Source organism: Aspergillus luchuensis, chromosome 7 (assembly GCF_016861625.1).
Source record: "Aspergillus luchuensis IFO 4308 DNA, chromosome 7, nearly complete sequence".
NCBI lineage: Eukaryota > Fungi > Ascomycota > Eurotiomycetes > Eurotiales > Aspergillaceae > Aspergillus > Aspergillus luchuensis.
In genome coordinates this window covers 2,675,186-2,697,608 of record NC_054855.1, presented here as the reverse complement: position 1 = coordinate 2,697,608, position 22,423 = coordinate 2,675,186, and the positions used below count along the sequence as shown (strand labels likewise).

At 52.1% G+C, this 22,423-nt stretch overlaps 8 protein-coding genes across 8 annotated transcripts; 3 read left to right on the top strand and 5 right to left on the bottom strand.

The window, feature by feature from the left end:
• Window positions 1-209: 209 nt before the first annotated feature.
• Window positions 210-1,853, bottom strand: RBG2 (putative GTP binding protein (Gtp1); the record flags this gene model as incomplete). Its single annotated transcript, XM_041683529.1, has 10 exons — window positions 210-417; window positions 480-644; window positions 695-752; window positions 806-951; window positions 1,001-1,110; window positions 1,168-1,486; window positions 1,558-1,582; window positions 1,645-1,659; window positions 1,719-1,747; window positions 1,825-1,853. 10 exons carry the CDS (start codon window positions 1,851-1,853, stop codon window positions 210-212), a joined length of 1,104 nt encoding a protein of 367 aa, XP_041547781.1.
• A 344-nt stretch (window positions 1,854-2,197) lies between these two features.
• cwc2 (active spliceosome conformation promoter CWC2) lies at window positions 2,198-3,436 on the top strand (the record flags this gene model as incomplete). Its single annotated transcript, XM_041683528.1, has 1 exon — window positions 2,198-3,436. The coding sequence occupies one exon, from the start codon at window positions 2,198-2,200 to the stop codon at window positions 3,434-3,436; it is 1,239 nt and encodes a 412-aa protein (XP_041547780.1).
• Window positions 3,437-3,655: 219 nt separating this feature from the next.
• On the bottom strand, window positions 3,656-8,718 carry cpcC (putative protein kinase (Gcn2); the record flags this gene model as incomplete). Its single annotated transcript, XM_041683527.1, has 6 exons — window positions 3,656-3,963; window positions 4,016-4,460; window positions 4,512-5,945; window positions 5,996-6,325; window positions 6,379-8,424; window positions 8,482-8,718. The coding sequence occupies 6 exons, from the start codon at window positions 8,716-8,718 to the stop codon at window positions 3,656-3,658; spliced, it is 4,800 nt and encodes a 1,599-aa protein (XP_041547779.1).
• Window positions 8,719-9,235: 517 nt separating this feature from the next.
• On the top strand, window positions 9,236-11,717 carry AKAW2_70894A (uncharacterized protein; the record flags this gene model as incomplete). The annotated part of the gene is made up of 2 exons (XM_041683526.1): window positions 9,236-9,275; window positions 9,484-11,717. The coding sequence occupies 2 exons, from the start codon at window positions 9,236-9,238 to the stop codon at window positions 11,715-11,717; spliced, it is 2,274 nt and encodes a 757-aa protein (XP_041547778.1).
• Window positions 11,718-12,322: 605 nt separating this feature from the next.
• On the bottom strand, window positions 12,323-13,400 carry AKAW2_70893S (damage-control phosphatase ARMT1 family protein; the record flags this gene model as incomplete). Its single annotated transcript, XM_041683525.1, has 2 exons — window positions 12,323-12,553; window positions 12,618-13,400. The coding sequence occupies 2 exons, from the start codon at window positions 13,398-13,400 to the stop codon at window positions 12,323-12,325; spliced, it is 1,014 nt and encodes a 337-aa protein (XP_041547777.1).
• Window positions 13,401-14,700: 1,300 nt separating this feature from the next.
• ppt1 (protein serine/threonine phosphatase PPT1) lies at window positions 14,701-16,360 on the bottom strand (the record flags this gene model as incomplete). Its single annotated transcript, XM_041683524.1, has 4 exons — window positions 14,701-14,739; window positions 14,799-15,965; window positions 16,042-16,122; window positions 16,208-16,360. The coding sequence occupies 4 exons, from the start codon at window positions 16,358-16,360 to the stop codon at window positions 14,701-14,703; spliced, it is 1,440 nt and encodes a 479-aa protein (XP_041547776.1).
• Window positions 16,361-16,859: 499 nt separating this feature from the next.
• On the top strand, window positions 16,860-17,455 carry spt4 (transcription elongation factor SPT4; the record flags this gene model as incomplete). The annotated part of the gene is made up of 4 exons (XM_041683523.1): window positions 16,860-16,937; window positions 17,021-17,218; window positions 17,298-17,350; window positions 17,422-17,455. 4 exons carry the CDS (start codon window positions 16,860-16,862, stop codon window positions 17,453-17,455), a joined length of 363 nt encoding a protein of 120 aa, XP_041547775.1.
• A 483-nt stretch (window positions 17,456-17,938) lies between these two features.
• gatA (4-aminobutyrate transaminase gatA) lies at window positions 17,939-19,630 on the bottom strand (the record flags this gene model as incomplete). The annotated part of the gene is made up of 4 exons (XM_041683521.1): window positions 17,939-17,985; window positions 18,038-19,200; window positions 19,276-19,311; window positions 19,380-19,630. The coding sequence occupies 4 exons, from the start codon at window positions 19,628-19,630 to the stop codon at window positions 17,939-17,941; spliced, it is 1,497 nt and encodes a 498-aa protein (XP_041547774.1).
• Between the last annotated feature and the right edge of the window lie 2,793 nt (window positions 19,631-22,423).

The following is a 22,423-nucleotide window of genomic DNA, read 5'->3' as shown; positions in this document are numbered from 1 at the left end:
CAGAGCGTTACGTGACTTGCACCGACCCATATTGTCCCATTCTCCCTCACCACACCAGATCCTTCTCCGTGGGATTTCCGGTGGGTTCATACCACTCAAAACGAGATCTGCAGAGATAACACCAAGTCTAGTATCTACTCCGTCCGGGCATATTAGAACAGTCACCGTTGCTTGAACTAAAGTGTAGAATGCATGAACTATTTTCCGCTTCATTTAGCAACAATCGACACCACATCCTCATCCGACACCACATGTCCCAAGCCCACCCGCTGTGGGATATGGCGTGCACTCGCTCCCCATACCATCGCATACTTGAACGTTTCCTTCAATGTGCGGTGAATGTTGTCGCACACATCCTCGATAGTTGAGTTGCTGCGGCAGATCAATGCCTCGGAGAAGTCGGGCATCTCACCTTTCCTGTAGCATCGTTAGCAGTGCCCCATTCATAGTAGTAGGTGCTTGATCGTGGCTGAACAAACCGTTTCGTGTAGACCCGGATAAGACGGAGTTCCTTCCAGATGCGATCCACGACATCTTCCACACCCAAGTCCAGTTCACAACTCATGACGGCTGTGTGTGGTTCGCGGGCTAGTTGGTCAAGGAAGTCCAGACTGACTCCGTCAATCTTATTGTAGACGTAGAGGCTGTACTCAGATTAGAGGAGTGAAATACTGATAGACGGATCATGGTTTACCATCTGATGTATTTACGGTGATCCTTCATAATCACATCAATGAAGTCGTCAATCGTGGCTAGATTGATGTCAGCGACGAGGCTCATTCGGACATTGATGCATAATACATACCATATTCATCACGAACCAAGACTTCGCAGTTGAGCATCTTGTAATCGCGGAGAACATTGTAGATCATCTTCTCATCAAGGTACTTAGGCGGCGTCTGGAAGGTGATCTTCATGCCACCGGCCTTTTTCTGCTTGAGGTAGATGTTCCTACGCCGATTAGCCAAAAGCCTATTTGAACAAGACCTGAAATACTCACGGAGGCTCCTTGTTCAACCTGATGCCTACAGCATCCAATTCAGCCTCCAGCAGTGCTCGTTGCTCTGCACGTTTCGTAGCATCCAACACCATCAGAACGAGATCACTCGTCTAACCCAGATTAGCCCCGAACGAGATACAGCCTCCAGAAATGGTGGTAAAACAAACCTTAGCAGCAGAAATGACCTGTCTTCCACGTCCCTTACCCTCAGACGCACCCTCAATGATACCCGGCAGATCAAGAATCTGAATCTCCGCACCTCCATACTCAAGCACACCAGGAATAGCAGTGAGCGTAGTGAACGCATACGCGGCCGTCTCACTCTTCGTCTTGGTGATCTTGCTCAGGAAGGTAGATTTACCGACGGAGGGGAAACCGACGAGAGCTACACGCGCATCACCACTCTTGCTCACATCGAAACCGACACCACCACCACCGGAGCCACCTGTGGGCTCCAGGAGCTGGGCTCGTAGACGGGCAAGTTTTCTGAGTAACAGTTAGTGCTGGCTCCGCATGGCGGGGTAGACTTGGAGATGAGTTGCATGAGCTCTGCTTACCCCTTCAATAGACCAAGATGGTACTCTATAGTCAAGAGTACATTAGTTCACACAAAATCTGATATCAACTGAGACATCGAATCGCACCTGTGGCCTTGTTCTCTGCACGTAAGTTAGCATGGCGGGGCTATCAAGAACTTATATGCGACCGAAACACTTACTCTGCGTCCTGCGCATCTCATCTTCGATCCTATAAAGCGAGAGCAAAGCGTGAGCAATCCATATCCACTAAACAGCACCAAAAGACCTGCGAGATGGACGACATACTCCTTGATCTTTTCCGTAATGTTCACCATCTTGCCGGTTTAAGAGCCCCGCGGACTCGATTTTCCAGATACAACAAACGACACAACCAGACAACCGAAGCTAGATTTCGCTTACTGCAAAATCTCTCAAGTACCTATCAAACGAGCGAGATATCTCCCCGAAAATCGACGTGATCGCAGCGCAAGAACACGAGCAGCTCTGGTCTGGGGAAATCGTCCTCAAAATCGTCCGCCGCGCCAAGCACCCACCCCGCTTACGTAATTGCCACCTCCGGCGGAATCTTCGAACTTGCCGACTTCAAACATCAACATCCCATCTCTTCCATCAACTTCACCTCACATCATCCCCAATCCCTCCGCAAATCACAGCAGTCATGGCTGAAGCAACACCCCCAACTGAAACAGTAACCCCTCCTACGGAGGAGGTCGTCGAAGACCAACAACAACCCCAGCAACAACAACAAGAAACCGAAACGACAGAAGAAAGCACCGCCCTAACAACCACTGCCGACGGCACCGTCGAACCTACAAAAAAGACCAAAAAGATAATCAGACGCAAGCGCCGCCCAGCGCGCCCCCAAGTCGATCCAGCGACAATCAAATCGGAGCCCCCACCCCAAGTCGGTACGATCTTTAACATCTGGTACAACAAATGGAGCGGCGGTGACCGCGAGAACTCCTACCTAAGCAAAACCGCTGCACCATCACGATGCAACATCGCGCGCGACAGCGGCTACACACGGGCCGACAAAGTCCCCGGGTCATATTTCTGCCTGTTCTTCGCGCGGGGGATATGTCCGCGCGGCGCAGAGTGCGAGTACCTGCACCGTTTACCAACACTGCACGATATATTCAACCCGAACGTGGATTGCTTTGGACGGGACAAGTTCAGTGATTACCGGGATGATATGGGCGGTGTAGGGTCATTTATGAGACAGAACCGCACGTTGTATGTGGGACGGATCCATGTGACGGATTCGATTGAGGAGGTGGTGGCGAGGAATTTCCAGGAATGGGGACAGATTGATCGGATTCGCGTGCTTACGTCTCGGGGTGTTGCATTCGTGACGTATACGAATGAGGCGAATGCGCAGTTTGCGAAGGAGGCTATGGCGCATCAGAGTTTGGACCATAATGAGATTTTGAATGTGAGGTGGGCTACGGTCGATCCGAACCCGTTAGCGCAGAAGAGGGAGGCGAGACGGTTGGAGGAGCAGGCTGCGGAGGCGGTTAGGAGGGCCTTGCCGGCGGAGTTTGTGGCTGAGTTGGAGGGGAGGGATCCAGAGGCCAAGAAGAGGAAGAAGATTGAGGGGAGTTATGGGTTGCAGGGGTATGAGCCGCCGGATGAGGTTTGGTTCTCCCGCGCGAAGGAGTTGGAGGATGCGAATGCGATTGCCCAGTTGGAGGCTCCGGAGCAGCCGCTGATGATTGAGGGTGCGTCGGAGACTGCTGCTGGTGGTGCTGCTCCGCAGGAGGAACAGGCCGGAGGGATCTTCTCCAGCTCTGCTGTTGCGGCGCTGAAGGGCCTGGCTGGGGGTAGTGTTACGACGCAACAGGCGCCTAAGGCTGCTGGGCCTCTGGTGGCGTACGGGAGTGATGATGATAGCGAGTAATTTGGTTGATATTCATTGCATGCATTCTTACGTGTACTATAGCAGAGATACCTGAAAATGTGCTTGACTTGACTGATCTTCATTTCATCGTTTGGATTCTATGGAATGACTAATTTCAACGCTTGTTTGCATGGCATAATTGTGGGTATATTCGAAGAGGAGATTCAATCAACAGCAGATACAATAAGAGACACATAACACGTAACATCACACATCATTTCATCTGTCGGCTGCGCTTCCAAGGTCGTAGTATATGCATGACCCTGTGCGGTAGTTGTATATGAAAGCATTGCTGAAACTCTCCATCCCATCTACACGACTTTCGGTTGCAAGGTCTAGTAGTAGTTCATGGACCTGCGTGAGGTACTTTCGTTCTGTCAAGGGCGCGTTCTGGATGACTGTGCGCCAGCTTTCAGGGTCGGAGAGGCGGGTGTTCCTGATGGCTTCGAGCAGCTCATCGCGAGTATCTATGGCGGCAACTGGCCCGTTCAGGGCATCCTCGACCACCTCGCGAGATCGGAATAATGCTGGACGGAGTTAGCGAGGTCCTGGTAATATCAAAGAATAAATTAAGCATACCTGTCTCAACAATATTCCTGCGGTTGGACTTCTTGCTTCGATGCTGGGGTACAAGAATGCGGACATCGCTGAATCGCTCATTGAAGGAAGGCCCTGGGTCTGCTTGGCTGGGGAGACGAGACTGCCGTAAGGGGTCTGCTGCGCCCTCTCGCTGGTAGCGCGCACGTATCTCGTTCCGCAGCCAAGGAACGAGTTCAGAGCCTCGGATGTCGAACTCTTCTCTTGGGGAGAGACTCTTGACCTTGAAACCCCTCTCCTGACTGTCTTGCTTTGCAATCACAATCCAGCCATGGCTGTCTTCCCTGTACTTGTTCAGGAGTTCTTCCAGCGAGGAAGCATCCACAGCCAGCTCTGCACTGACGTCATTGAGCCATAGGTCCTGGACGATTTTGATGCCCATGGTACGCAACACTGTGGGATCGAAACTCGCTACAAGAACATCGCACTGCCAGCGGTTAGTATCTCTCCATAACTAGATGGTGGATATCAGACTTACTCTACGTGTCTTCCAGAAAGCCCCAGTCTCCATATCAAAGCTCTTCGCTGGGGTCTTAGTAGGAGTTCCAAGGTACTCCAACATAGCCGAGCTGAGACGATCCCAGCTCAAGTTAAATCCCACAGCATGAGTTTGAGAACGACTGGCCAAGACCTTGGGCCGGAACTCTTGGACCAGCGAATCATACCGTCCACCAGCCGCGAATACATCACGTCGCTTACTGTCAAAGACACACTGGAAAAGAATACTGCCTCGGAAAAACTTGTCGTTGAGACTCCCGAGAGGGTTCATGTAAACCTTCCGCTTGACATCAAAGTTCTGCAGATAAGCCACGAGCAGATTGATGCGAGCAAAAATCGGTGCCAATCGCTCAGCAAATATCGTACCCTGCATTATAGCCCGCAGTCGTTTCTGAACCTGCTTTGGAGAGTCTCTGAAGTCGAACCGTGCCAGGTCATCCAGCGAGGTCGAGGCAACACCGATAGCCGGGGAGCGAAGCTCACTTCGAATCTTCTGCATCGTCCATTTTCCTACGTTCAGCTTGCTGATGACCTCCTTGACACGAGGGATCTGAGATGGCGTGATTCGGCAGAACTCCATAATGATCTGAAGCAGGTCCGAATGATTGATAACAAAGCACATAGGAGAAGATCTCAGAGGAGGAAATTCTTCGATAATCTCATCCAGCACCTTGATTACCTCGGCTTCTTTCAAAGCCAGATCCAAAGTGTTGTGTGACACAATATCAAAGTCTACCTCCTTATGAGTCCTGGGCTCGCCGCCATGAGGCAATTCCCTGTAGACGGTACCAAAAGCGAATGTTTTCTCCAGTGAAGTATCTTGTCGGGGAATAGCACGCGCATTGGGCAGGGTGAGATCAAAGGGCAGTTGAAGTAAGTTGCCAGAGGAGTCAAGCAGTCTCACAGCGCCGTTATTGTAGTGCTGAGATCTGGGGAACAGCATCTGTCTCTGGGTTTCAACAGCCCCATGGCGGCGGAAGATCGACGTCAGCTTCTCTTTGACAAGACCTTGAATCAGCAACTCGCTGGAGCCTGGTGTACCGCGAGAGTCCATATCCCAGGCGATGTCTTCAAACTTCTTGGGTGATTGAGAGAAGATGCCGGATAAAATCTTCTTGTAGTCGGGAGAGTTTGGATCAGATAGTAGGTGCATGATCGCGCGCCTGAAGGTTTCTTCTTCAACCTGCAGAGGAATCTTTCCGCTATGGAGAAGATCCGAGGCTGTAGGCCTCTCGCTCGGGTTATGGCTCAACAACGAATTAATGATCCTGCCCTGGACTACCTTATCCGCGTACTGGAACGTAGACGGCAGGGTATGGTTCGGTTCGCGTATAGCTCTCAATGTTTGATCGCGCTCCATGCCTGTAGATAAGGCATGACACATCTCAAAGAAGATCACACCGAGAGAATACATCTGTGCCCATGTTAGACCTTCTCTCGCTTGTTTGGTCGGGTTGCACTTACATCAACTTTTTCGTTGTAGTTTCCGGTGATGCCCGACTTCATTTCAGGGGCAACATAGTAGGTCGTGCCCAGACTGCGAGTAAAGTTGCCTTCAAAATCGGCAGTGGTAGAAGAGCGCACGGCTGTCGTGAACTGGCCACTGGTAGCGAGACCAAAATCTCCAATCCGGGGATTATTCGCCACGTCGATGAAGATATTGTCTGGCTTGAGATCCCGATGAATAATTCCATGGCCATGGATATGACTCAGTCCGTCCAGGATCTGCCGGAACAAGCGCCAGGACCGGTCAACATCATCGTACAGACCATTTCTTATCAGATCGCGAAGGGTCTATGTATGTCAGCACAGCTGCATATTGTTAGGTACAACAAGAAGATACTCACATGTTTTTCGCAATACTCCATCTGGATGAAGAGCGTGGTAAGCACGGGCCTGCCCTGGGAGCCTGACCGCACCCGACTAAGCTCCTTGCCTGTGGCACTCTCCGTCTCAAACGTCGAGGGCGTGTCGCCTTTATCTCCATTGGACAGAGTTCCATCGTTATCCTCGTCACTGTCGGAGCCAAACTCAATCTTAGGATAGCCGCTCGAGCTGATAAAGTCAAGCCCGCCGGTACTATAATCATAGGCATGCGTGTCCCGACTAGCAAAGACGTCACTCTCCGTGGAAGAGATGGCTTCCTCGTCTACGTAATCATAATCCTCCTCGATCCACGCAGTATAATAACGTACTACGTAAGGATGATTAAGCCGGGACAGGAGCATAATCTCCGATAGTGTGTCTTTCAGGGCCGCGGTAGATTTCTGAGTAATCTTCTTGACCGCGTAAAAGCGACCATCGAGCTTATTCCTTGCCTTCACCACCTGCCCAAAACCTCCTTTTCCTAACCGCCCAGCTTCATCGAAATCCTGGTTGTACCGCGAGAAGGCAGGCAAGCCATTGAGGGAATCAAGCCGCGGACGCCTCGGTAGAGAGATTGAGTTCGAGGCACTGGTGCGAGCAATCAGGGGAGTGTCGACACGGAAGAATTCTGAAGGCTGCAGTTGGAAAGCGGTCGGCCGCTTTTTCGGATCGGGCCTGAAGAATTCATGCAGGAGGTCCTGCAAAGCAGTCGATAGCCCGAGCGTGCCCATCAGCGCATTTGCTGAAGTATAACGCTGCAGCACATCCGTTCCAAATCCCATCTGAAGGAATACGATACCCAGGTCCCAGACGTCCGTCTTCATGGTCAACGGTGCGGTCCCGTGTGTTAATTCGGGGGGCATCCAGAAAGGTGATTTTGACGTTGTGAGCAACCGCTTGCTGGCCGGTGAATCAGGAAGTGCCTCTTCAATGCCAGCCCGCAGTTTCACGATGGTCCCACCAGTACGAGTTCTGAACAATAGGATGCGACCACAATGAATATTGCCATGGACAAAACCACTACGATGATAGAACTCCAAGGCTTCCAGCAGCTGGATTGTCCAGCTGCGGAGTACTTCCACCGGAACGGTCCCGACAATATCCAAGAACTCGGCCAATGTTCCCTTATTCGAATACTCCTGGAGAGCATAGACAGTCCAGATGCTATCTTGACTGTCCTGCATGCTCAAAGGTCGGGTTATTTTGAACCCAACAAAATCCACCAGGTTGGGATGCCGTAGTTTCTTCAGGCCTTCCAGCCTGTCCTCACTCGAGCGCATCTTCTCTCGGAACAGAAGGGGCTCGACTCCCTTCTCATCCAGAGAGATTTCTCTCAGAACCAGTAAAGGCGCATGGGACCGGTTGTCGGAGACGACCGGTCTGACGGTATACGTCTCCTTTCCTGGTCCGATCTGGAGAAGCGATTTGCCGTACACCGCGCGGAAGACCAGGGTGGCCTGGTCCGTATCCGTCATAGCTAACGGAGGGTCGAAGGTGATCGCCCCCGGGATGTTCTCCACAGCATCAGTGTCCCCGTTCGCATCCAGTCCAGGAGTGCGACTTTTACGTCGGGACAATCGTGCCTTGGCCCGCTCTCGGACTTTGTCCTCCAAGAGCTGCTGGAGGGCACGCTCTTCTTCTGCTGTGGCTGCCTCCTGTTTTCGGATCTCTTCCTGTCGCTCCAGCTCGGCTCGCTGGTTTGCGGCGGCTTCCTGTTCCATTCGCTCCTCCTCTAAGCTCGGAAGATCCTTGTCTTGAGCTTGAGCCTCAGCCACATCTTCCAAGACATCTTGAATGGACACCGCGAGTTCGTATATCATTTCAGAGCCGAGAAGGGTCTTCGGCTTATTCTGTACAATGTCTTGAATTCTCGATCGAGCGCCTTTTCGGAGATCGTCTAAGTTTTCCAGGGATAGGTTGGGATAGGTCTTGGGATAGGTGGTGGGCAGCTCGACAAGCAATACCAGGTGGACGTCAGGGTTCGACGAGGCTCGCAGATGAAGCTTGAACGCGACCTCGGACGATTGCTGTAGAGCTTCTTGGTCAGCCATGCATCGAGCGACATCAATGCGACAATCACATACCTGCCAAGCAGAGCGCCTGTGCTGGACCTCTTCAAAGTCATCACCGTAGATAGAGCGCAATGCTTCGACTTCATTCTGGTGGATCTCCTGATAATTGGTGGGGGCGACTACCGGCGGCGAGAAAGACGGCGAGTCTGGACGGAGTAGCTGCTGCTGCGGCTGCTGCTGCTTTTTCTCCGCTCGGGGAGAGCCGTGCTTAGGGGCATTGCTGAAATTCTTCTTCTGTTTGTGAGGCATAGCGGGGCGCTGGTCGGGCGGTGAAGATAGTGGATGCACCGTGATCGAGATTGGCCTTTGCCACGGAAATTAGTGACAAAGATGCAGCCGAAGCTGCAGCCCTCTATAGCTCAGTAGAGAACATATCTGAGAATTGGGAGAATAAAAAGAGAAGAAAGGGTGTAGAAGTATATGTGGTGGAGAGAGAGAGAGAGAAAGGTAATTAGACAAGGAAGAGGGAGGGGGAGGAAGGAAATGGTTAGTGTAGCAATTCAAAAGACGGGAAGAGAGGAAAAGAGCGGTAACCCGACAGCAAGTATATGAACGCCCAATGGAAGCGCCGCCCCGTCGTTTTCCCGCCCACCGCCTTTGGGGCGGGCAGCTCGTGACTTGGCGCATCATCGCCGTAAACAAAGCACAGCGTTCCACGTCAATCCTCTGGCCCCCCAATGGTCTTGTTGGTGCCATGCGTGTCTCGTTCAGTCCCATAATTTGATTGCTGGTGAATCGCCGGTTTCTCTTGTCCCCTGCAGACGCGATGCTGGGGTGGATCACTGGGCAGGAAGACCAGGTCGCAGGTGCGTGTGTTTCCCTCTGTACTTTCTGCTGGTCGCTACGAGTAGTATGGCTTGCTGCCCGCCCTGCTGCTGCTGCTGCGTGCGAGCGCCCTTCCCTCCACCTCCCTCCATATACGGCCCAATAATGGCCTTCCAATTCATCTGACCCCGTTTCCCACCCGCGCTCATCGCGCGCTGGCCTGTTTTACTAACTTGTTTATCCCCATAGACAACTCAAGGGCCGGAGAGCCACCCGAGACGCCCGCTCCCGTGTTTGCGATCCGCGCTTTCAAGAGCGCCTTGTTTGGTACCCCAGGTGCCGATGACGACGAATCCACCCACCGTACTACTACTACTGCTGCTACCACTTCTGCTGCTGTGAAGACGAAGAATCCATCAACCAATCAGCTGCTGAATGATCACATCACGTTGAAACCATCCAGTGGAAACACAGGGGATGCTTTCAAGGCTTCCAAAGCCGACTTGGATCTGGCAGTGAACGCGATGGCATCGCCTACAAAAAGTATCCTCGTAACACCCGGAACCGCATCCAACCGTCGCAAAACCGTGTCGTTCGGCGACGGGGTCGTCGATAACGAGCGCAAGCGGGAAGACCCGTTCACGAAACCTAACAAAACCCCCACCTCCTCATCCAACAACTTCTCCAGCCAGTGGTCGGCCAACTCTTCGGACGGAAAGTTCAAACCTCGCAGTAAACTGACGCAAGCCTTGATGGATTCGCGAGAGAAGTCCAAGGGCACGGGGCTCTTTTCGTCACAGGACCTCGAGCCCAACCCCTCATCCGAGGGGTCCAGACCATCGCCAACGGAAGATGACAACGACGATACCATCAACCTGAACGAGCCACGGTCGCAGTCGGGGAAATACTGGAAAGCCGAGTTCGATAGTTACCGGACGAAAACAACATGGGAAATCAAGAAGCTTATCCAGTACCGCTCAGCCGCCAAAACATATGCCAAGAAGAAGGATGAAGAAGCGTCGCGACTCGCCGATAAGTTGAGGGAGGAGGAGATCAAGGTCTCAGAGATGGAGCGCCATGTTACCCACCTAGCATCGACCATGGTTGGCGAGAGCGCCAATGCCGATAAGGAGAAACTGGTGCAGGACCTCACCAAGCAGACCGCGTTGGCTCTGCAATACAAGCACCGCGTCAACTCACTACGCAAACTGCTGGAACGGCACGGCGTTGTAGGGAACGAAGTCGATGATATCGCTGAGCAATCTGAATCCGAAAGTTCTTCAGAGAAGGCTACGGAGGAGCTCCGCAAGACCCAGCAGGCTCTGGACGAAGCGAAGACCAAGATCGACGACATGAAGCTTCAGCAGTCCGACTTCACCAAACTGCAAGACCTCGCGCGCAGCTCTGAACAGAAAGCCTGCGAGCTACAGAAGGAGAACGCGTCTCTCAAGCAGACCCTAGCCCGGGTGAAGCAGGAGATGAGCAAATACGAAGGACGCCGGAAGGAGAAGGAAGCTAAGCTGAAGCAACGCGAGGCCAAATTGGAAACGCGCATCCAGGAGTACCGCGAACGGTTGAAGACCGCATCTCAACAACATCGCGATCACGAGGAGGACCTGAAAGAGTCCTTCAACGAGGAACGCCGTCGCATGCAGGAGCAGATCGACCAGCTCAAGATCAAACTCACCGCGATCGAGAGCCTCCCACACACCCAGGTTCGAGCGCGCCATACCGAGAGCCCTCGCAAGAACTACACCGGTGTGCATGTCTTCGACTTCGGGCAGAACAGTCCCCAAAAAGACCCTGAAGACGACAACACCGCGGACATCGACGAGCCACCCAGTCCCAGCCCGCGTGCCAAAGAACGCCGCTCCTACCCATCCCGATACACCACCACCGCCGGCGACCTGGACCTCAAACGAGCCATGAAAGCCATGGGCATCACCGACGAAGACCAACTCGCCTACCTTGGCGAATCCCTCAAACCTCCCAAAGCCCGCTACCAAAACGAGCATCACGATGACGAAGAACCAGCCACCATCCCGCCCTCCTCTCCACCCGACTACCCCCATAATCATCACCACCACCCTCCACCCTCCACCCGCCCGCGTCCCAAACAGAAATCCACCAACACCAACACCTACCGCAGTCTCTACGCCCCAACCAACACAACCATGACCTCCCTCGCCCACCATCTCGCCAACAACCTCGACGACAGCCACCACGGCCGTCCCCGCGCGCGCCGCTCCCCCTCCAAATATAGCCTCGACGCAGTCACGGCCCTCCCGGACTCACACGTTCTTGACCGCGCCAAGCGCCGTCAAAGCCTCGCGGCCGTCGTACCCCGCGACTCCATCCCCATGGACCGGAAACTGCAGGCCCAAGCACGTCTCAAACAACGAAAAGAGGAAACCCGAAAGGGAAAAGAGAATATGCGCACTTATACGAACCAAGCCTTATCGGTTCTTGAACCTATTTCTTAATGTTTTTTCCTTTATTTTCTATCTCCTATATGTCATATGGAAACAACGGCACGGAGTGATATGGAACGGATGGTGGATGGATGGATATATGAAAGAATCGTTCTCTTGCCACGGATAGCTTTGATAACTTGAACCGAACCGCTCTTTTCCCTTTGTGTTGTGATGGAAGTGAATACCTCTCCTTATTGTCTGGTCTCGTCTGATCTGATCTGATCTGATCTGATCTGTGTTTTGTTTGTTCGGTGGTCTGGTGATATGGTCTGGTCTGATACCTGTCTTCTTCTTTTTTTTTCCTCTTCTGTTGATGTGAATGTCACCCACACCCTCACTACTTAGCTCTAGCTCTAGCTCTAGTCCATTGATCGTTGATCGTACGTAATCTTAGTTTTTATTTTCCCTCCACACATCTACATTCTTTCTAAACCCATAGATACCTAGTACCTACTACATAGCAGTAGGACACAACTATACTACCAAGTACACTACTAGTACAACCTCATACTTTATTATTGGCCATAGTATGTAGTACCCCCAACATCATCTATCAATTCATACTATCTATCAAATCGGTCATTTATATCATCTAAATATATCATCTACATCATCTAAGCCTTCCCATCACAAAACGACACAACAGCCCACTTCCCACTCCACGCCCACTTCCTCGCCTCGTCGCCCCCACCATTGGGCAGCTGGCGGAGCTCTTCATCCACACCCTCGGGCAGACCAACCACCACGTCGGCCTTGCAGGTGCGGAAGGCCATTACGCGGACGCCGGATTGCGGGCCCAGTGGGCCGATGGCTTCTGTGAAGGGGGTTGTGGGGGCCCATGCGGCCTATAGAATTTAATCAGATTAGAATGTGAAGATAGAATGATGGGTGAGGGGGGGGACGCAATACATCGTTGGTCAACTTGCGGTAGTTCAAGTCACCCTTGAACAAGACCAATTCGCTCTCTTTCAGGTCGTTGAAGAGGTCCGGGGCTACATATGGCATGCGCCAGTAACTTCCGGGGGTGGTCCAGAAGGAGTGCGGACGGATGATCAGTTTTCCTTCGGCGTGGAGGTGGCTCCAGTGGTCGAAGAGGAATTTGACTTCGGAGACTTCCTTCTCTGAAAGGGGGTCGAAGGTCTTGCCGGACTCGTCGGGGGCAGTGTAGAAGGCCTGCGGGTCGGAGAGGGCGGCGATGAGGGCGGCGAAGTCTGGAGGGGTGACGTCGGAGACGAACCAGGGGATGTTCTTGGGGTGGAGGACGACGGTGGTTGCAAGGCCGGCGGAGAGGAGGTAGCCGGCGAGGATGAGGTCGACGAAGAGCTCGAAGCCGGAGTTGTCGAGGACGATGTCGACGCGGCGGTCCTGGTTCTTGCGGTCGCGACGGGCCTGGTGTAGGACATCGAAGGAGGCGTTGAGGTCGTTGACGAGGATGTTCTTCTCCGAGGCCTTGCGGGCTTCGGAGCCCTGGAGCTTCTGGATGTCTTCATAGGTGAGGGAGGTGAGGAGGGAGAGGTCGGTGGCGTTGCCCCAGAGGCAGATCTCGCACATCTCGGAGAAGAGGATACGGTCGGCTTGCTCGATCTGCTCGGGGGTCTTGCCGTCTGTGCCCTTGCTGGCCTCCTCGGCCAGTTCCTTGTATCGCGCGGCGAGCTCGAGGACGGCGGGCCGGGAGGACTTGAAGGTGGACATCTTCTGGCGGGCGAACACGTCATAGCCCTTCCAGTGCTTGGAGAGGGAGAAGAAGGTGCTCAGACGTCTGTCTGGTGGCTGTCAGCTGGGGTGTAGGTATGGAGGTATGCCAATTGCACGCACAGAGGTAGCATTCTGAGTAGAGCCATGCGACGTTGTGCCATGAAGGGTTTCCCCGCTGCTCCAGCTCCTGGTTGTACGCCGCAATGTCGGGCTGGCCATCGTCGGGGAGGGGGCTGTAGATGGTCAATGACTGTTTAATTGTCGAGTATAGGAGCGTAGCATGATCTCACGTCAACTGCCTGTTGTGCTGCAGCTCATATTTGAACGCTGCGAGGTTTCCGATGATGGCTTTTCCTTCCTGACGCTCCTCCTCGTCGGCTACATCGGCGACGCTGCGGTGCAGATCATCAATGGCACCAGTCTATACGAGAGGAGTATTAGTCAAGGATTATACTGCGATAATTGGGATCGCATGATGCATACCAGAATGACGGGCCAGCGTTCATGGGCCGAGACGGAGGCGAAGCTGGACTTGTCGGAGGTGAGATACTGCGCTGCGGAGGGGAAGGCGGGGTTAGTGTGGGCTGCAGAGAGTTGGGATAGTCAGTGTCACTCACGGGTCTGGGGATCGTGTTCCATGGTGAAGGAGATAATTATGTGATTAAATAGATAGAAATAAGTCGAGGAAATGAGAAAACAGAAGAGGGAGAGGGAGAGAAAAGAGTGCGAGCCAAGATGGGAGAAGAGCGAGACAAACACGACGTCGGTTGGAAATCGCGGGGTCCCTGCCGTCGGGATTCTCTGCACCGACAGTCACTTTTAACCCTCATTTCTCCCCCATGCAATTCAGTAAGATATTATGTTTATTTAATGGACGCAGAACTCCGACTGGAAGGCAAAGATGCACGACGCGAAGTAATTTGTCCAACCACTTCCCCTCCAACAGCCAATCCAACGTCGCCAGACCTGCACATGCGGGACAACTCAACCGCAGAGAACATACACCTAGATAACCTTGAAGAAGAAGGGGAAAAGAAGATATAACTAGCAAAATAGATAGATAGATATTCCGCTATGCAAAGAGTTCACGAGATCGTCGTCAATCATCCGTAGATACATGGCCCTCGTACTGTGTAATCCAAGGCTTTCCGCATCTTCATCTTCTTCTGCTCATCTGAACGTCGCAGTTCCCATCCTGAATCATGGTGTATATGTATCATGTCCCCGTCCGATCGGCGAGATTGACTCGCTCCCAATCCATCCCATGAACGCCCAGCTTGCAAAGCAGTCAAGCCTCTCACATCATCGACGACATGAGAGAGTTTTGCGCATACGCCTGGAATATCAACATTAGTCTACCAGTCCGCACTTTCGTCAAGATAATACATCACTTACCATCGGCTTAATATCCGGGTGAGGAACAGCCTCAAACACCTGGTACTCAAGCTTGAGCTCGGGTCCAATCTTGATAAAGGCACCCTTGTTCTCCGTGGTGTCGCAGTACTTCGGCGCAGAGAAGACGGTGATACACCGTCCGTCGTGCTCGACCTCGTAGCCCTCCATGCGCACCTCGTGCGAACGGATGATCGCTTCCAGACCGTTCTTCTCACAGAAGCGCTTGGTGACATCCGGACCAAACTGAAGACCAACACCGCGCTTGCTGGGTCCACGACCGGGCGCGGTCTGCGGGTCTGTCCACAGCATCTCCATCATCAAGCCCTGCTGTCCAGGCTGGCGCTGGTTGTGGCGGTTCAGCTTGCGGATATCATCCAGCGTAGTGTTGTCATCCGAGAAGAGACCGCCGTGGAGCACAAGGTACTTGTTGCCGATCAACGTAGCCAGCGGCAGAGCCGAGAAGGACTCGGAGAAGACCTTGAACACCGTCTCATTGTACTTGGCCTTGCACTCGCCCTCGAAGCCATACACCTTGTTCATGTCGTCCGTCTCATGGTTGCCACGGTTCAGGAAGATACCGTTGGGGCGCAGCCACTTGTAGGCGTACAGCAGGAGAGCAATCTCCGTCGACCACGATCCACGGTCCACAAAGTCACCATTGAAGAGATAAGCATGGGTATCGCTAGGGTAGCCGTTGAGGCGGAAGATCTCGAGAAGATCGAAGAATTGGCCGTGCGTGTCACCGCAAACCGTCAACCTAGTACCCTCCTTAACACCCACCTCCACCATCGTCGGCTCCGCATAGACAAGATCCTTGACGGCCTTGATTATTTGGAAAGCGTATTTGCGATGGATCTTCTTTCCGTTCTTGAACCGCTCGATCATGTCATCAATGAACTCCTGCGTCATTTCCTTCTCCAAGCGCACACCATCATACTTCTCATCCACGACCATCGCATCGATATCCAGATCTTCAAAAGCGGAAGGCGGATCACCGACCTCGATCGCCTTCTCGAACTCAAGCCGACGAACGAGCTTCTCGCACTCGGTAAGCTTTAGCTTGGCATCGCGGTTGTTGGGCTCTCTCTTGATCACGGCCTTGAAGTCTTTCAGGGCTTCCTTGTAGTGCAGAATAGCGGAGTTCGCAAGGGCTCGGCGCCAGTAGGCCTATCGACGGTAGGGTGAATAAGTCAGAGAGGCGAACAACACCAACAAGCAGTAACAGCAGCAGTATCCAACGAACCTTGACATAGTTGGGGTCAAGCTCCAGTGCCTTGGAGGCATCAGCGATCGCAAAGCCATACGCCTCAAGCTTGATATGTGCCTAACCAAGAACCCCAGAAACAGTCAGTATCTCAACACAGACCTCCACCTCCAACGCCAGATTATCCAACAGTAGCGCCACCTACCTGAGCACGGTTACTAAAGAACGACGGCTCCTTATCATACTTCTCAATGGCTCTAGTGTAGAAATCTATAGCCGTAGGCCACTCATGTTCAGCGAAGGCCTTATTCCCCTGCACCTTGAGGGCAGTGGCGGCCTCGAGATCGGGGGAAGCCATGGGGGGCGTCGGGCGGCGCGCAACAGTGAAGCGTTTAACGAAAGGAGGGGGGGAGGTGGATTTCGGGGCAAGAGAGCACGAGATCCTTTCGCAGTTTAATATTGGAATGGTTCAATATGGGAAAAGCCAAGAAAAATGAAAGTAGATAAATGAGAATGAATAGAGAAAGGCGAAAAGAAGAAAATATCAAAAAAGTAAAAAAGTTCCTGAAACTTTTTCCTCGGGCTCACCCGTTCCTGGATTCAACTTCCAGCGCTTTTAAACTCGGGTCGATGATGGATTGATTGATTGATTGATTGATTGATTTGCTTTCCCTTCCGTCACTTTTCTCCGGGCTGGGTGGTCTTGGCGCCGACCCTCCGATTCCAGAACCCTCTTGGTGTGTCTCTTGTTCTTGCCGCATGCATCTTACCTACAATCCCTACACAGCCTCTCCTACCATTCTATTGTCCCGCCAATTCTTATCCTAGAAAATAGAAGAAGGGCCGAAAAAGGCAAGATGTCCTTCTACGTCGCCCCCAGCCAGCAGCGCACTCTCCGCGCCTGCATGGTGTGCTCGCTCGTCCAACTGCACAGCGTACGTCCAGCTGAACAGCTGCTACCTACCTACATCCCCCCAAAAGAAATAGCTCAACTAACACCTTTTTCTTAATGGAACAGAAATTCATGCGCGAAGGCTGCCCCAACTGCGACAACGTCCTCGGCCTCCGCGGCAACAACGACGCGATCCAAGAATGCACGTCGCAGGTCTTCGAGGGCCTAGTGACGCTCCGCGATCCCACGACCAGCTGGGTGGCTAGGTGGCAGAGATTGGATAGTTATGTTCCCGGGACGTATGCGGTTAAGGTTACGGGGTCGGTGAGTATACACCCAGATTATTCTGGTGGTGGTGGTGGTGGTGAAGAGGATATTGGGCTAATAGTGGGTGGGTGAACAGCTTCCCGACGAGATTATTTCCAGTTTGGAGGATTCGGGCGTGAAGTATATTCCGTATGTTTTATTCCCTGCCCTTGTCTTTGGTTAAAATGATTCGGTGCTGATTACATTGTGTCTTGGTATAGGAGGGACGGTAGCACGGGTGAAGAGGAGGCGTGATCGATCGATCGCTGTCTGCTTGCTCGGATGTTTTTTCTTCGCTCCTATCGTTCGTTTGCGCCATATGTCGGTTCTCTATCTTGCACGGCATAGCGATATTTTCCACTAAAAAAGGGGGAATGGCTTGGCCTTCTTTCTTCGATTTGCACGATTGGAGTTTCGGTTCTACAATTATCTCTTTTCATCATGTACGGTACGGGGTTTGTCGGGTTGGTTTGATTCTGCACACACACACTGTTTATAATTTACAAAGGGGGATGTCTACTGGATACCCGGACAATAGATCAAGATCAAGATCAACGCTGCCTTGTCGGCATCACTTTGTTGCTCAATGACTAGACTAGCATCATTGCCATAAATCGTAGCGCAAATTGCCTTATGAATAACGGCTAAAGATATCATGAAAAGAAATGTCCCCATCCCAAGTTCCGCTAAACGCCATTACTCATAAACTCGAGTTCAATCAAATCAACGTGCAGCTGCTTACAGCTGCTTAATGATCTTCTCAACGCTCTCCAGGAGGATATCAGCTGCAACATGTTAGCATCCTTTTCTCTCATCCCGTATCTAAAGCAGACTTACCATGGTGCTTCTGGAAGACCAGCATGGGCCTCAGGCGGACGGCGCTCTGGCCGCTGCCACCAATGTTGACACCAACGCCCTTGGCCTTGACCAAGAACTCGTCACGCTTGGGCGTGTCCCAGGCAATGAAGGTTCCCTGGCCCTTACCACGCAGGTTCTGCAGGTGCTCGGGGTACTGCTTGGCGAGACGCTCCAGGCCGGAGAAGAGGTAGTCACCGGTGGCAGCAGTGTTCTCCACCAGGTTCAGGCGCTCAATCTCTTCGATGATACCACGGAAGATCAGAGCACGGGCCGGGTCACCCATCCAGGTGTTGAACTGACGGTAAGGCTTGTTGGGACGCAGGGCCGGGTTGCCGTAGTAGTAACCGGCGGTCTGGGCCTTCTTGGAGAAGGTCACCATGTCGGGGGGAGTCTCCAGGTTCCAGTGGTCGTGAGCCCAGAACTTGCCGGTGGCACCCACACCAGTCTGCACCTCATCAACGATGAAGAGGACGTTGTTACGCTTGGTGATCTCACGCAGGCCACGGAAGAAGGCAGGGGAGGCGTGGTTGTCACCACCCTCCGACTGGATGGGCTCGACGACAACAGCGGCGACGGGGTTGTGCCACTCCTTGATCAGGCGCTCAGTCTCCTGCAGGCAGCGCTGCTCTTCCTGAGCGTTCTCCTGAGCGTGCTCCTCCAAGGGGTACTTCAGGGAGGGGAAGGGAGCCTGGGGCCAGTCAAAGGCAGGGATGTCCAGCTTGTGGATGGGCTTGCTGCGGGTTGTAGACAGACTGCCGAACAGACGACCGTGGAAGGCCGACTTGAAGGACATGATGGACAGCTGAGGGGAACCAGGAGACTGGTTCTTCATGGTAGTCTCCAGCTCCTCCTCGGTGAACTCGGTCTCAGCGCTGCCACGCTCGCGCTGACGGTAGTACATAAAGGCAGCCTTGTAGGCAGTCTCGTTGGCATCCGAGCCGGCCAGGGCGGTAAACACCTGGTTAAGGCCCTTGGGGGCAGCCTTGAGGATACCAGTGTTCAGGATGTCAGCCCAGTCGTGAGAGGGGAAGTTACCCAGAGCCGGTCTGTTGATCAAAGCATTGACCATCTCGGGGGACTCTGCCACCTTGCGGAGGTGGGGGTTGTTGTAGCCGACGGGGATGGAGGCAATCTGAGCATAGCTGAGGACGATATATGTTAGAACCATACAATCACATTGTTTCAAGGATCATCATAAGTTGGTAGTAGTAGCTTACACATCGAGAAGCACGTTTCCATCGAGATCAGCAATGCTGTGTCAAAGTTAGCGCTCGTTCGGCGATTTGCCCGCAAGGGGTGAGATAAATGCAGGTTAACTTACTAGTTACCGTTGGACTTGTAGTAATCAGTGAGCATGTTCAAGCTGCGCACATCGAAGACCTTGTCGAGCTTCTCAGCAGCAGCCTTGTTGTTGGGGCCAGGAATGGCCGTGGCCAGCTTGGGAGCAGAAGGCTCATCGGGGAAATAAGGCTTCTCCGCAGCGCGCATGTGCGGAGTAGTGGTGAGAGTGCGGACGGCCGACAGGCGCGTCGTCGGGCGGAGCCTCAAGCTGGAGCGGAAGACGGCAGCCATTGTGATGAATTAATTGAGAGGAGATGGGTTTGCAAAGGAGGAATGAGTTGAGTGGCCAGGGGCACTGAATTACCCAGCTGGAAAACAGGGATGTGGGGAAGGATACGATGACGATAACGCAATGATGATTGATAAGGAGCTCCTTGATCGATGCTCAACCAGACAAGCAGCAAATCAGCACCGATTAAAACTTTAAACTGGTGCAATTGAGATGACTTAGAGGGAGAAGATAAATCACGAGAAAAATGGCAGCGTGAAGGGTTAAATATGGAGCGAGGGGGGCAGCTATTGAAGGGAGAGCTCGCGATGGATTGGAAGCTGCCCCGCGCCGTACAGCTGCTTCGGCGTTTTGCACCAATCAGCAGCCGTGCTCCCCCCGTGCTCGGCGACTTCTCAACCCATCCGGAGAGCCGCCGTTCAACATGATAATTCCTAATGATAATAGTAATTCCATAATCCAATCATTCAGATGGAGATGCTCTTTATTGAGTCAATCTGCTTGCCTCTTCCGCCGACTGCCGATGACGGTGAGTGGCAATGAGTATAGGAAGTGACTGCCTAATGGGGTGAGATCATATCGGATCCCTGCATCGCTTATCAGTGGCAGGGGTGGCCGATAAGCCCTCCGTCTCTCGCTGCGAACTCCGATGCATCACCGCCGTTCCAGTGATGGCCAATTGTGTGAAGCAACCTTTACTTAGGAGATGGATACAGTACAATGATAAATAGCTCGATATCCTTAGAATTAGTATAGTAGCTACAATTAAATCCGACTACTGATCGTACTAGCAGTAGTAGTAGTTGTTGTTGTCAAAAGCAGTGCTGCTCAAAATATATAAGTTATGTGACAGTACTAACTGACTCGTAGTACTTCTAGCAGTAGTAGCCTATGGCACATATTCAAACATGGCATTACACCCTATGATTACTATAAGTACTAAAGATCATCCCAATCGAACCTGGCAGACTTGATTTGATTGCCAGACGGTGACGGGAGCACTAGCAATATATGGGAGGTTTGACAAAAGCTGAGAAAACCAATAAAATCGCCTACCATCCTCCAGCAGTTAGCCACCAGTGGAGTAGCAGAGGATGCACAATCCAGTACGCATCTATGCATAGGCTACCAGGTAGGATACTGCAAAAATAGGAGGTCAATTGCAACAACCAATTACGTAGAGATATAAAATCAATGCCGTCAACTGGATAAACCCATTATGAAAGAATAAACAAACAACGCACAACAACCCAAAGAAGCAAACCCAGATTCAGTATAAAAAAACAAGAATTACCATATCAGGCGTCCACTACCCTCAACTCCCCCGCCAACAACAACAAGGAAAAGGAAAAGAAAACAACCGTGCCATGCATATACACACAGCCTCAACAATAATATATTTAAGGCCAATTATAACTCACCAAAACCCATCGTTTCCCCCACAACGCTTATTCAACTAAATAAGTCACCTGCAGGGTCAGCTAAGGCATCTCTTCCTCAATTTCTCCCCACCCCGACACAAGGCTGAAAGCGGAGTATAGCACACCATATTAGTACACCCAAACCCAAAGAATTTCCGCATATGATCTAATAGATATATGTGCATATGCACACGGACCCTCCTGCTATGATCTCCGAGATAGCTTAGCTGAATAGGTAACCATCCAATCACAGTCATAATCTCCGTAATAAGTCTAGATCAGTTATCTAATGGAGGGTACTGTGTACACGATAGTCCGAAGTCTAGACCTTATCTTCTCTTGGTAGTGGGTGGAAGTAGAGGGACTTCTTTACTGTACCCCTCTTCCACGAACACAAGTCTGCAATTGGAATATAATATTATTATGATCAAAAAATGGTTTCAGGACCCATCATATGATTTACAAAATAGCTAGGATCTCTAGCATGGCCCGAAACGCGCCGAAACGGAGTACGAAATACTGTAAAACAAACCAACAAAAAGAGAAAGCGCAAATCCAGTGGCGGTTTTCCAGTTGGGGCGTGACGCTAAGAAGCTGGCGCTTTCCTGGGCATTAGCTTGTCAACTAGCGGCATTGCTTAAAATAACTAATTTCTGACCTGCTTCGCCCAAAGAACCAATGGAGTCAAAGATGGAGACCACCAACATGGGAACGAGTCATTCTACGCTTGCTACCCTAATTTGACCCCAAATGGTTTTGCACTTTTGGGGCAAAAGACAGCATTCAGGACTTGCAGGCACAGCGTTGAAGAAGATTTCTGCAAGGCCTACATCAAGCCAGAGTTGATTTCATAGCTCAAGGACCAGATTTCTCAGCGCCAAAGGAGGGAAGAAAGCGACCCTCAAAGCTGTGAGATGGCCCCTGCCAGTACCCTTACAAGTCTGCATCGGACCCCGGCAAGTGGGCTGGGAAGGACGTGCACCCCGGGCCGGATCGGCAAATCATGTCCTTCCGCCGCGCAGGAATGAACCGGGGGATCGGACATTATACGGAGAACCGACAGTCGTTGGCCGTGTCTCGCAATCGAAATCCAAAGTCTCGTCCTATGTCGCCGGGCTTTCCTCCCAGCTATCCAGCCCCATCCTGGTGCCAATGATTGCGGGCCGTGGAAGTTCCAGAAGCAAATTGAGACACATAATACAAAGACCCTTTCAGATACCCCATTTGCACGATATGGAAGGCGGCTGATTAGGAGCCCTCAATGGGGTAAGATGGTGCAATTCAACCCTTATTACATTATTCTGTTGAGATGGCTATTTCTACCATATTTGATAGGAAATCTTGGTGTTCACACATCAGCTAATGCACGAAGTC